The sequence below is a fragment of the Helianthus annuus genome, chromosome 15 (assembly GCF_002127325.2).
Source record: "Helianthus annuus cultivar XRQ/B chromosome 15, HanXRQr2.0-SUNRISE, whole genome shotgun sequence".
NCBI classification, from domain to species: domain Eukaryota; kingdom Viridiplantae; phylum Streptophyta; class Magnoliopsida; order Asterales; family Asteraceae; genus Helianthus; species Helianthus annuus.
In genome coordinates, this window is record NC_035447.2 from 64,982,125 (window position 1) to 64,996,565 (window position 14,441).

At 36.6% G+C, this 14,441-nt stretch overlaps 1 protein-coding gene across 1 annotated transcript; it reads right to left on the minus strand.

The window, feature by feature from the left end:
• Nucleotides 1-3,878: 3,878 nt before the first annotated feature.
• Nucleotides 3,879-10,492, minus strand: LOC110895322 (GDSL esterase/lipase At1g28580). Its single transcript, XM_022142608.2, has 5 exons — nt 10,186-10,492; nt 9,624-9,848; nt 4,831-4,979; nt 4,485-4,761; nt 3,879-4,331 (listed from the first exon to the last, which is right to left on the minus strand). Exons 1-5 carry the CDS (start codon nt 10,439-10,441, stop codon nt 4,057-4,059), a joined length of 1,182 nt encoding a protein of 393 aa, XP_021998300.1. The 5' UTR covers nt 10,442-10,492; the 3' UTR covers nt 3,879-4,056.
• Nucleotides 10,493-14,441: the final 3,949 nt, after the last annotated feature.

Sequence of the window (14,441 nt, forward strand, 5' to 3'; positions counted from 1 at the left end):
GATCCTTTCATGCCATCAATACATCCATCAAGAACAAAGTGACATGATGACATATCAGTGTAATCAGTCTCTTTTTCTTGAATATTTGTCCATCTCATTCAGCAAAAACTTATAGAAATACCCACCTCAGAGAAGAATCCATTCAGTGAAACTTCATTCAGAACAATATTCAATATAGAAGAAACGAGGTTCCGCATCTGTGGCTTTTTTAACTATTTTTTTTTTTTGCGTTTTTAAAGTGAATGGTTTCTAGGAAATATAGCGTTGTTTTTGTTTTGTGATCAGTTGATTGTGCAGAGACGTCTCTCTTATACGATGTTTTTGGCGCGTAGTTTAGGCGGAATTTTATTTATAATAAATGATATTAACAAAATAGCCGTCTTTTCAGTTACTGTGTATTTTTACTGTTTTGTTCAGCTTTTTATGAGTTTTTAGGGTCATAGACTTTCCATCTTCCAAGCTTGGCGTTTTTTAATGGCTTTAAGTAGTTTTTGGCGTTTTTTTTTTCATTTTTAGCTTTTAATAATACTTCTGCAAATTAATTTTATTATAGTTTGGGAGTTTTTGGCGTTTTACTGCATTTATGGCGTTTCACAAGCATTATGATTGTTTGGTGTTTTATTAATATAATGTATTTTTTTATTCTAAGTTGAAAAATACATAACAAACAACAGAAAAAGAAAATTAAAAAAATAAAAATAGAAACAGTTCATCTTCCAAATCTTCACTGTTATCAGTCTCTTTCTTCTTTGAAACATGTTCACTGGCGGTTTGGCTTTGTCATGCTTGTGTTTTTGTGGCCGTTTGGAAAGACAAAATGACATAAGTTTTTTCTTTGAATATGTATCTTCAAACAACTGATCAGTGTCATTCGTCTTTTCATGCCATTATAATATTCATCAATAACAAAACACAAAAAATGACATAAGTCTGACCCCAGTAACTTTTTGTTTATGCTTTGTCCATCTCATGCAGCAAAATGTTATTTGTCCATCAATAACAGCACCTCAGGGAAGAATGCATTCTCCGTAACTTGGCGTAGAACAATATTGAATATATAAGAATCGATATTTGCCATTTTTGGCGTTTTACTGAGGAAATAGTGTATCTGAAAGAAACGTCGAATTTTTGGAATCTTTGATGTTTGAGTGCTTTGGCGTTTTCTAAGATGATTGGTATATAGTAAAATATGACGTTTTTTGAGTAGGTGCGTTTGATGTTTTGGGGATTTTGGCGTTTGTAAGATGAATTGTATATAGTAGAAAATATGGCGTTTCAGGTTCTGGGGGTGTGTTTTTATGTCTGGAATGTTTTTGTTTATATAGGGATGTGTTTTGGTCTGTAATGGCGTTTTGGTATAGAAGTGTAAAGACCTTTTTATCCTTAATGAAGCGCGTCCACTTAATAGAATTCGTGTTATTTACGAAAACGTCACCGCGCCAATCTAGTCCATTGATTGTTTTGATCGGACGATCCATAAGTGTTCTCACACTTTCCACCGTTTTCTCTAAATCCTGACCCTATATATATATATAGGGTGGAGTTATTCTAAAAAAGACCAAAAGTGTGAGAAATGTAAGAAAGAATCTCAACCATTAGATCTAAATTAATTGAAAAGGGCATGACTGTAAATGCATTAACAAATTCAAATATGGTAATCCTTGATTTAAGGATTTGGAGAGAGAAAATCTTTGATTTAAGGAATTATAACCGTCCATAACATCATTCATTTTAATTTTTTTTTGCATCATTCACAGAATCAGAGCATGTTCATGACATGGTGTTTTAAAAATATCCATAGTTCAATTCATGGTGTTTTTACAAAATAATATAACACCATTCAGTAAACAAAAAATATAACACCATTCAGTACACAAAATAACACCATTCAGTACAAGATATAACATCATTCAGTAAACAAAAAATAACACCATTCAGAAACAAAATAACACTATTCAGAAACAAAATAACACCATTCCGAAACAAAAAACACCATCCGGTAAACAAAAAATAACATCATTCAGTAAACAAAATAACACCATTCAGTAAATAATATAACACCATTCAGTACAAGAATATAACACCATTCAGTAAATAAATATAACACCATCCAGAAAAAGAAAATAACACCATTCAGAAACAAAATAACACCATTCAGAAAAGAATAACACCATTCAGTAAAAAATAACATAATTCAGTAAAATATAAGACCATTCAGTAAAAAATAACACCATTCATAAAAGATAATAACTCCATTCAGAAAAAAACACCATTCACAAAAAGATAAAAACACCTCTGTATCATCTTCTCCACTTCCGGCACCACCACTGCCGCTCCGCCGCTGCTATCGTGTAGAGAGAGAGAGATCATCTGGTCGTGCGATAATTAATCAATGATCAAGACGGATGATGAAATGATTGATAAAGTTCGATCAATTTCAATCTCAAATTCTCGAAAACCTAATCCAAAATTAGTTCAAAATCTCGATTTCAATGCTAGGGTTTGGTTCCGGTAGGACGATGCAGATTCGTCTTCATTGACTTGTGGTTTCTCTCTCTAGAATTCATCTTCACATTGATCACTGTATCAGATCAATTGATTGTTCCGGCGGTAGGATGATGCAGGACGGAGGAGATCGACGGAGAAGATGAGGCGGAGGAGATGAGGGTAAATCGAATTTGAAGAGAGATAGATCGAATTTGTAGAGAGAGAGAGAGAGCTCTGGTCGTGCGATTGGAGAGAGAGATCGAAATTGTAGGGATTTTGATTACAGTTACCTATTTTTGAATGGATATAAAGACTTTATTACCCCTAGAATTTTCAATTCAGTCCAAAAAGATAAATTTTTTTTACAATTTGGTCCCTATTAATCTAAACAATTAGATCAAAGATCTAATGGTGTAGATTCTTTCTTATCCTTCTCACACTTTTGGTTTTTTTACAGGAACATTTACCTATATATATATATATATATATATATATACGATAGGGTTCTAGAGTGAACATTAGTGTATTTGCGAACTGAGTGAACAAATCCTGGCCATTGATTTACACACATGTATGGCTAGGATTTCATCATCAAATCGTAAAATACACTAGTGTATTTTATCATCAAATCCTGGCCATTGATTTACATACGTGTATGGCCAGGATTAGTTCACTCAGTTCGCAAGATACACTAGTGTTCTGATGTAGGCCCAAGTGTAGAAGAGCGGGCTATTTTGTATTTGGAGGCCCAAGACCGCGTAACAAAAGGGGCCTCACTAAAATGGCTCTAACTTGGGCTACGGGGGTCCGTTTGGGACGTGCGACCAGGCGATTCGAACGTGAGAACAAGCTCTATCTTGCTGCAAACGCCTACGGCGGTTTGGGTCATCGTCCAGGCCAAAAAACGCTTATTTCCATGAGTTATTTTATGTTTTATGTTTTTTAGTGGGTTTTTTGGACTTTTGTTTTGTTCTAGTTTTTGGCCCAAGTGTGTTTTAGGCCCATTTTCGAATTTCAGTCTCTATTTATATGTTGCTAAAGATAATGAAAAGTTCAGACTTGAATTTTGAGAAAACTGATTTTTCACTTCAAATTCCATGCCCTTTGGGTTGAATTTTGGGGTTGGGGAAGAACTACACGGGTATTCGTAGAATCAACGTGTTTGATCTTCATTTATCGTACCACGCACTACATCATGTTCACTCTTGAACCTAACCCTATATACGATATATATATATATATATTTGAAAAAAATGATAGCACAAATTACAACTTATTTTGTGGGAGATTCTTATTGAATTTAATTGAGCCTTTTTCTTTAATTGAAAACATAGATCAATGAAAATAGACAAATAGGTGTTCACAAAGGACAAATGCATAGAACAGGATATATACATCCGACTACAAATATTACATTGCATTAGTTAAATGTAAATGACAATTTTTGTTAACAAAAACCTATTCTTTACAAGCTAAGATATTACACATTGCATAACTTAAATATAAATCACAATTTTCTTAAAATAAAACCCTTTACAACTTTACAAGCTTCGTTTACTTACACATACACTAGAAGCTTTGAACTAAACTAGATGATGCATCTCTTGCTTGTAGACGTGAGGTAGGACACAAAGAATTAAAATGGGGTGTGGTATATGCTCCTTGAAATAAACTCTTGAAAATCACCTGGTATGCTGCTTCTGTTAAGTGCAATCCATCCCAGTTAGCGTACGTTTCTGGTTGAGCGCAACTTGTAGAAGATGGATCGGCACACTCTACTAGTGCATTGTAGTTATACGGTCCTCCGCCTCCACAACAAGCCTTTAGAGCCCCATTTGTGAATCCTGTATTAGTTCATAAACTTTTTTAATATATGGGGCCTATTATTTTTAAAAACTATTTCAATCATACTACTAAAAACTTTTTAGTATATATATTTTTTTTGTCATAAAGAACTTTTTAGATGTTGGTTTCTATAATTAGTAAGTTTTAATTACCGTATTTATTTGGAGAGCGAAAAAACTGCATGGCGGCGTTGTAGTAATCAGCATAGATGATATTGACATCCGGATGAACTTCCCGGATTTGATTTAATGCTGTTTGGAGTAATTCATTATGGTACTCCGCAAATTTGTTTAGCATAATCAAACAACCCGTTGTGTTATCGTATTCTACTTTATCAGAACCATAGTAAATCGTTAAATACGCCGCTGAGCATCCAATTGGTAGGTTTCCCGGGACAACAAACGTCTCAGCCCCAAGATCAATGAGTTCCTGCATGTCACATATGAATTAAGTTACATTATTGTACTTTATGTAACTTATACATGTACTTAAGAATACATTTATGGCGAAGACGATGGTGTCAATGACGAGAGGAACATATGATCGCAGCTCGTCAATGGGTTTTCCAACCATTACTGGATGATTGTAATCGTTCCCTCCGATTTCTCCCATGAGAATTAACGAATTCCGAAGATAGTTTTTGCAATCTGTAAGTAAACACTTCAATACCATTAGAAATTAAATAACAATAAGGTTTAATATTGCGTTACTTATTTGTGTAGCACAGATATCAAATTTTGATAATTGCCAAGTTATTTCACATTGATGAATTTATATATGCATGGTAGTTAATTTCAAACAAGTTATTTTATATGTATGTGGGTGTGTGTATATATACACGATTATTAATGTTGTGACACTAAATGAAAAAAAAAAAAAAAAAAAAAAAAAAACACGATGAATGTTACAAGTTTAAGCTCTAGTTTATTAGATTAGATTATCATATCACTCCTGTAAGTATCCGATTAATGAATGACGAGATTTAAAGTGAACTTTTGCTTAATTTGTCCTTAATTAGTTTATGACGAGTGAGCAACTTATGAAATCAGTGAACTAATCTGATTATAATAAATTTTGTGTATGTCCAAGTTATTAATAGCTGGTAAATTGATTAAAAATATTCAGTAATAATTAAGTTTTAATTTATATGACTGTTTAACAGTTTTATGAATTAATAAATAAATTATATTGTATGAGTTTAAAATAACCAGATATTAATAAAAAATGTTAAAAAAAGAAACTTTAAAAGTTATATGGGTGTCTGCATGACTGCATCAAAATAATGACTTTGCTGGTGTGATGAATGTTTTATAATGGATTCCAGTTATATATTTTTATAAGCTATACTACACATCATGCTTATACATTGAATTTATTGAATTTTATCAAGATGAGACTTTTTTATTTGATTCAAGATTTAATTGTTTTATCATTTATATACAAACTAGTATTAAGGCCTCCACGTTGCGGCAGAGGCGTAAAACCGTGAGAAATAGCATCAATGTCACACCACCATTAGCAAGCACAAACACTGAAGTTGTGCCGTGTTAATGCGAAGAAATTAGACCGAAACGTAAAACATAGAAAATAATAAATAGAGTAAACTGCCATTTTGGTCCCTGTGGTTTGGGCACTTTTGCCATTTTAGTCCAAATCTCAAACTTTTTACATCTGGGTCCCTGTGGTTTGCATTTTGTTGCCATTTTAGTCCAAAATCCAAAAACCCTCTTTTTTGAGAGTTGAAAACTGATTATTTTGTCCTTTCGTGCAGGGGCATTTTGGTCCATGTTAATTTATTATAACATTTCAATAATTAATAACATCATCTTCAAGAACATCATCAAACATCATCATCAAAACCCAGAAAATCCAGAAAATCAAGAACATCATCTTCAAAAAAATCAAGAACCCAGAAAATCAAGAACATCATCTTCAAGAACATCATCAAAACCCAGACCTCGTTCATCTTCAAACATCATCATCGAAACCCAGAAAATCAAGAACATCATCTTCAAGAACATCATCAAAACCCAGAGATCGTTCATCTTCAAACATCATCATCAAAACCCATAAAATCAATAACATCATCTTCAAGAACATCTAAAACCCAGAAAATCACCATCCTCACTCACCACCCCGCACCAAAAATCCCGCACCACCACCACACTGGCAGATCTGAAACCGTTTCAGTCGATTAACACTTAAATAACAAAATATAAAAAAAAGATCTGGGAGTGGCTTACCGGTTTCTCATTGGAAACAACGAACACCACCGCCGCCGTTCTTGGCGTTGTCGGAGACGGCACCTTCGTCTGCCGCCGCTGTCGTGCCCATCTCTCTCCTCCGATTACTCTCTCTCTCTCTCCTCTTTGTTTGTGTCGTCGCCGTACGCCAGCACCGTGGCGGTGGCGGCCGACCATTAAACTGCAAGAAACGGGGGGTGTTTGGCTGAGAATCATCGCCGGCAGATGCTGTTTGTCGGAGAAAAATAGAGCGAGAGCAGGGGTGAGTGGTGTCGTCACTTACCGGCGAGGACAGGAGTATCGGTATCCGGTCGGACCTCCGGCTTCGGCTGCCGGAGCTGACATCGAGAGGGAGAGACCAAGGGGGTCTGGGTTTTTGACAAGTGAGGAAGATGATGAGGCTCAAGGTCTATGTTTTGTGTGGGTGGATCGAATGAGAAGAGAGATGTTTATGTTTTTTAAGACATAAGAAGATGATCAAGAGGAGTTAGGTTTTAGAGAGGAAGACAAGGTGTCGGCTGCTTATGTCTAAACATTTAAATGAATTTACAATAAATGAAATTTAAAAGATGACCAAAATGCCCCTGCACTAAAGGACAAAATAATCAGTTTTTAACAGTCAAAATAGAGGGTTTTTGGATTTTGGACTAAAATGGCAACAAAATGCAAACCACAGGGACCCAGATGTAAAAAGTTTGAGATTTGGACTAAAATGGCAAAAGTGCCCAAACCACAGGGACCAAAATGGCAGTTTACTCTAATAAATAAGTCGATCTAGAATCCACACATTGCGATGTACGTGTCAAATGGGAAAAAGATAGACGACGTAAAAAGATTGAATCACACATGCACGTTGCGACGTGTCAACATCGCAAAATTTAGAAAGAAATGTAAAAACGTTGAACCACACACGCATGTTTCGCTGTGTTAACTCGCAAAATCCAGAACGAAACGTAAAATGAAAAAATTGCGAAAGATGAAATGTTTTGGATCAAAAGTAAAAAATCAAATTTTTTTTTTTTTTTAAACTCCACCAAGTATTAGGTACAACACGGGTTAAGAGTAAATATTCAAATAGTTTTGAGTTAAAAATAATTTATCAAATACATTTGTATTAAAAATAGAAAAATCAATTTTTTTAAACTCCCCCAATATTGGTACAATACCTCTATATACAAAAAAAAAAAAAAAATTATATTTCAGAATATAAATAGTATAATATAGCAAAATTTCAGAATATAAATAATATAATATAGCAAAATATTAAAGTCATTGTTAAGTTTTTTGTCTTTAGATTTATAAAATAAACAAAATAATATACTCTGTGGCTCAAAATAAGGTTCACCAACTCAAATGGCCATGTCACCAGTCACCACCTAAACTTTTTCAAAGGACAGGGAATATAACTTTCTATTTTTGGTAAACTAGGTTGATCACCATCGCCGTGTTGCGACGAACTTCTTTTATTATTTAGTCTGTGTTTACATGTGTTTTAAAATCACTACGAGCGTGTTGCGCACGTAACCGTTGACAAGATAAAAAGAAAATGTAGAAAAAATACTAAAAGATAACTGAAAGAAAATCAATAAATAAGTTGTATGGTAATGATGTTTTTCGTATGAAATCTGTGGTCAAAAATAAGTAAACGGTACTGGGTACCGGTACCGAATTTCCCGAACCGAAAGATGTTAAGTACCAATTCGGTACCGACTTTTGGCGTTCCTAGTACCAATTTTTACCTTCATATACCGGTACCGTAACCGGTATTTTCGGTACCAGTATCGATTTGGTATCGGTTAGCACCGAGCTCATCCCTACCCTTGAAACAAAAAAAACATTAAAAGTTGAAGAAAATCTACGGCACCCGTGATCAAGGATGAGCAAATGGTACCGGGTAGCAGTACTGAAATTCCTGAACTAAAAGATTTTCAATATCAATTCAGTACCGATTTTTGACGTTTTCTATACCTGACTGATACTGGTTTTTACCTTCTTGTACCGATACCGAACAAAATCGTAGATGTATTTTATTATAATATTAAAAGTATATTCATTAATAATAATAATAATAATAATAATAATAATAATAATAATAATAAAGTAACTGTTCATTCAGTTCCTTTATTATCATATATGAATTTGTCAATTTAAGTGAATAATCAAATTTGTTTTATTTTACTTGTGGTTTTTTAGTTTAAATTTATTGATTAGTCACATGTATAATTATGATATTTTATAAAAAAAAGTCAAACACACAGTTAATACAACACGATTGTAAACCTTTAGCTACCTATTTGTAAAATTATTTTATTCAAAAAATTAGTTTCGTAGTTTGTTATGTTCTAATATATATTAGTTCCTTTTTGTTCAACTATATCTAATCTAACAAAATAATATAGTAAAGTCCGCACAAAGTCGTTATCGTTACACTTGAAAATGAAAATAGAATAAATCAAGGTATTATGTTGATTAGAATATCCTTTTCAATTCGGTTGGTGATGGTTATTGTTGCTGGGGTGGGTGAGAGGATCGCCACACATAGACTTCACTCACTCGGTTGTTAAACAATAAATATTTGAAATTTGTATCGTACCGCTAAACGGGAAATATAACCAGTCTAGTTGAGTCTATCTAAATTGTCTCCGATTGAATCTGGTTACTAATCAGAACAGTTGAACTAGAACAGGTGGTTAGGCCGGATTTCATCTTTTATCATTTTTTTTTCCTTCTAACATCTTATTTATTAGTTCATGTTCCATATCTTCTTTGTTTAAAGCTTCATATTTTATTAGCATTACACATATATAGTTTTGTTAAACAATAATGATTTCAGTACTGTAACATATATCTAGTGTTCCGTCAGTGATCTAAATTTGTCGTTTAAAAAAAAATACATAAATACTTTTAACTTTTAAATTATTTATGGCGTCGTTTGACCAACTGATAAGGCGGCCTGGTTAATGATGGGTCTAGTTATATATGAAAACATCTATGTATAACAATAATAATTCACTAAAATGTGACGAGTGTAAGGTTAGACTCGGTTACCTGGCCCATTGCTACAAACAGACGACAACCAACTTTTGAACCATTCCAACTGAACACCTAAAGACGCATTTGTACATTGATTGACAACCCCTTGTGCTTCATGAAATGATGAATCCAGTGCGGTCGCACCAGCGACCGCGAAATTCACTCCCTGGCCTTTCCCTATCGCGCTATTTCTACGAATAACCTCAGATGGTGGTATTAACGGCATCTCATGACTCTCAGCTTCAAAAAAATTACTAAATGGTAAATAAATGCAGCGGTGACTCAAGTTTTTTCAAGACCTAAAGTGAATAACAAAATTGGGCCCCTTTTTTTAAATAAAAAAAAACGCTTTGGATTATGTGATTCATATACTATTTTATACATGATTATGTATCATACACCTATTGCCAAAATATGCCCAAATCACATACATATATGTTTTTAAGGAATTTGAAAGCGGGGCCCAAAATCTTTCTTTATTTTTTCACTGCCCTTTGAGCCGTCTTGACTTGAAATACAAGAAACCATTGTACATATGAGAAAACAAGAACAAATGGAATAAAAAACAAGTGTGTACCAATGAAATCGATGATGAGGCGGCCATCGGAGCACCGACCGGTGGGTTTGTGGAAGAATGTTTCACCATAAGGTGGAAACATGAAATGTGGTGGTTGACTGTTTGGTTTTGTCGAGAGTTGTTTTAAATTTCCAGTATCGGCTAACGAGTCTCCGAAGCTTATGATCGACGTATAACATCCATTCGCATGCAAGGTACCAGTTAATAACAGCATCAAGAAAGGTAGCATGGACAAAAGGGATGATGAAATTGCCATTAAAGACTTTGAGGCAGGTGAAGATAAAAATGGTGCTGGTGATATATCTATATGGTGTGTTTGTATTATTTATAAGTGGGATTGAAAAATGAAAATCATATTGTGCATTAGATGTACCTTACAAATTGGCACTACACATGCACTTTTATGTGAAAGTACTTTTTTGCCCTTTTGTAAGTTAAGTGACAGTCAAGTAACGTTCAAAGTTTGTTTTTTAGGCTGGTTTTCTATTTAAATTGTATTTTTTTTCTATATAATCATTATTGAAGAATGATATGGCTTAATTGAATTCCTCTCTCATTGATACCTCAATATAAATACAAGATACAATCTCTTATTTTTAGGGAATCATTAATTACAAAGATAATAACATAATTATATCTATATTTACATAATATTCCATTACACCCCCGCAGTCGAAGCAAGAGGTGGGCGAATGTTGAAACTGGAGCGAAAATCTTCGAATAATACCCGAGACAAGCCTTTGGTGAAGATGTCAGCAATCTGCAAACGAGTAGGAGTGTGAAGTATCTGTATAGTACCACGTTGAACATGTTCTCGCACAAAATGAATGTCCAGTTCTATGTGCTTCGTGCGTTGATGCTGAACCGGATTACTAGATAGGTAGATTGCACTGATATTGTCACAATATACTAAAGTGGCTTTGGAGAGCGGTCGACGTAACTCGAGAAGGAGGTTACGAAGCCAACAAACTTCAGCAACTACATTGGCAACCGCTCGGTATTCTGCTTCGGCACTGGAGCAAGAGATGGTTGACTGACGTTTCGAAGACCAAGACAATAGATTTTGCCCCATGTAGACACAATATCCGGAGGTAGAGCGACGGGTATCCGGACACCCCGCCCAATCAGTATCTGTATAAGCCCGTAGAGAGATAGCAGGACATGGAGATAGAGTAAGTCCATATTCTGCTGTGCCGCGGATGTAACGAATAATACGTTTCAAAGCTTGCCAGTGCTCGATGCTAGGATTATGCATGTGAATGCATATTTGTTGAACGGAATAACTGATATCAGGCCTAGTGAAAGTGAGATACTGTAATGCGCCCGCAAGACTGCGATATGAAGTGGGGTCATCAAACGGGACGCTAGATTGAGCACTAAGTTTCGGTTTTGTATCAATAGGGGTGGCGACTGGGTTACATGTAGACATACCCGCACGGTTGACAATATCCAAGGCATAAGATTGTTGTGATAAAAATATGGTGTGACCTGTGCGAGAAACCGTAATACCCAAAAAATAGCTGAAAGGTCCAAGATCTTTCATTGCAAACTCAGCCGTGAGGCTGCCCATGAGCTTGACTTGAAGCGAGTCAGTTGAAGTAGTGAGTATGATATCATCAACATAAATTAATAGATAAGCAATGTCACCCCCGTGATGATATGTGAAGAGAGAGTTATCACATCGACTCTGTAAGAAACCTATAGAGGTAACAAAATCTGTAAATCTTTGATACCACGCCCTAGGGGCTTGTTTAAGCCCGTAAAGCGACTTTTTGAGAAGACACACATGATCCGGAAAATCTCGATGGCGAAACCCCATTGGTTGATACATATACACAGTCTCGTTGAGGTTTCCATGAAGAAAAGCGTTGGTGACATCCAATTGATGAATGGACCAAGATTGAGATAATGCTAGTGTTAGAACAGTTCGAATCGTAGCCGGTTTAACAACCGGACAAAAAGTTTCCCCACAATCAATACCCACCTCCTGATTTCTACCATCACACACAAGCCGTGCCTTGTACCTTTCGAGTGTGCCATCGGACCTGTATTTGTGGCGAAAAAGCCACATGCTGCGAATAATGTGCATATCAGGGTGTCTCGGGACAAGTTCCCAAGTCTTGTTTTTAATTAAGGCATTAAATTCGGTCTGCATAGCGTTAAACCATTCCGGGTTGGACAATGCATCTTTGGGATTTTTGGGTATAGGGGCTATGGTTGCTATGGAAAGGTTGAAAATATGTTTCGGTTTGGAGATACCGGACATGGCACGGGTTTGCATAGTGCGAGTGGGGGGTAAGGGTGGTGGAGGCGGTATGGATTCGGTGGGGGGCTGAAGTGGTGAGTGGGGGGTCGGTGCGATAGGTGTAAGGTGGGCCAGGGTTGATTGTGTGTGGGCCGAGGGAGGAGGGAATTGGGCCGAGTGGGTTGGCGTGGTGATGGTGAGCAATGGGTCGGAGTGGGCTGGCGGAGGGGTGAGAGGTGGGGTCGATTGAGTATGGGCTGAAGGAGGGGGGATTGGGCCGAATGGGGATTGGGCTGTGGTGAGGGATGTGTAGGTGTGGTGGGCTCAGGTGTTTGGTGTGTTAAAGAGGGAGGTATGTGGTGGAAGTATGGGTGTATAGGATCATCTAAAAAATTGTAGGTTTGAGGTGTTTGCTTGTGGGATTTGGAAAAAGGAAAAACCGTTTCATCAAAAAGGACATGTCGATTGATGGTAATTTTCGGGTTTTAAAGTCAAAGCATTTGTATCCTCGGTGATTAGAGGGATAATCGAGGAATACACATGGGTAGGAACGGTAAGCAAGTTTGTGAATAGTTGTATGGGGAATGAGTGGATAGCAAATGCACCCGAATACACGAAGGTGATTGTAAGATGGGAGGCAGTGATATAAATGTTGGGTGGGGGTTTGAAAATTATGAATTTTGGTGGGGACGATATTTAATAGGTAGGTTGCGGTTTCGAGTGCGTGTTGCCAAAAATTGGTTGGTGTAGAAGAGTGGGCCAAGAGGGTACGGATAAGGTTATTTATTGTACGTATTTTCTGTTCGGCTTTACCATTTTGTGAGTAAGTGTGAGGGCATGAAAAACGGAAGTGCATGCCTTGCATATTGCAAAACATTTGAAATTAGTGATTGGCATACTCTCGTCCGTTGTCACATTGGAATTGTTTTATTTTAGTGTCAAATTGGGTTTGGATAAATTGTTGAATTTTGTGAACATGGTAAATACTTCAGATTTGTGAGATATAGGGTAGGTCCATAAAAAATTGTGTAATCGTCCAAGAATAAGACATAATAACGATGACCCCCACTAGAAAGGATGGGAGATGTCCAAACATCACTATGAATAATATCGAATGGTTTCAAAGTACTTGTATTAGATGCAACAAAAGGAAGTCTAGTATGTTTACCAAAAATACAAGCGGTGCAAACGTTTTTATTAAAAGAACCAAAAGAAACTGAACGAGAGGTTTTTAAAGTTTGTAAAATAGCTGGGCCTGGGTGACCGAGCCGTTGGTGCCAAATGTCTTGAGAGATAGCTGCATAAGTGGAAGCGGTGTTGAGTTTCGTGATGTTGGACGGACTGAGAGTGTAGAGATCCCCCGAGCTATTGCACCGTAGGATAGGTTTCTTGGTCTGGAGATCCTTCACAGTAAAACCATATGGGTCAAATTCAACAAACAAATGATTATCAGTTGTAAAACGACGCACAGAAATAAGGTTTTTGAGTAAGTTAGGTGCGTATAAGACATTATTGAGTTTAAAAGGTGGGAATGGTGGTGGGAGGGTTATGTTGCCTTGTCCAAGAACCGGAATGGTTGTGCCATTGCCGACTATTATGTTGCGAATAATGCCAGAATTAAAAATAGAGTGAAACTTATCAAATTGAGGAGACACTGTACCTGACGCACCGGTGTCCATGGTCCATGATGAATCATTGTTGTGAAGAGCCAAGTTGTAGAGAGCTTGGGCTATGTCGGTTGGAGAATAGCCAGTCGCATATGTTTGGGCCGTAGATGGAGATGCTGGTTTTGGGCCTAAAAGTCCCTGGGCCGAAGTTGAATGCTGTGGTGATGATGCATGAGTCGGGCTTGGGTTGGACGGGTAGGGACATGGCGGAGGAGTCCATTGGGCCCAATAGTTCATGGGCTGCTGAGATGAGTGCCATGGTGGTGGTGGCGGCCAATAGTGGGACTGTTGCTGATATCGTCCGCCGCGTCCATAGGAGGAGCGACCGCGGCCACGGCCTCGAC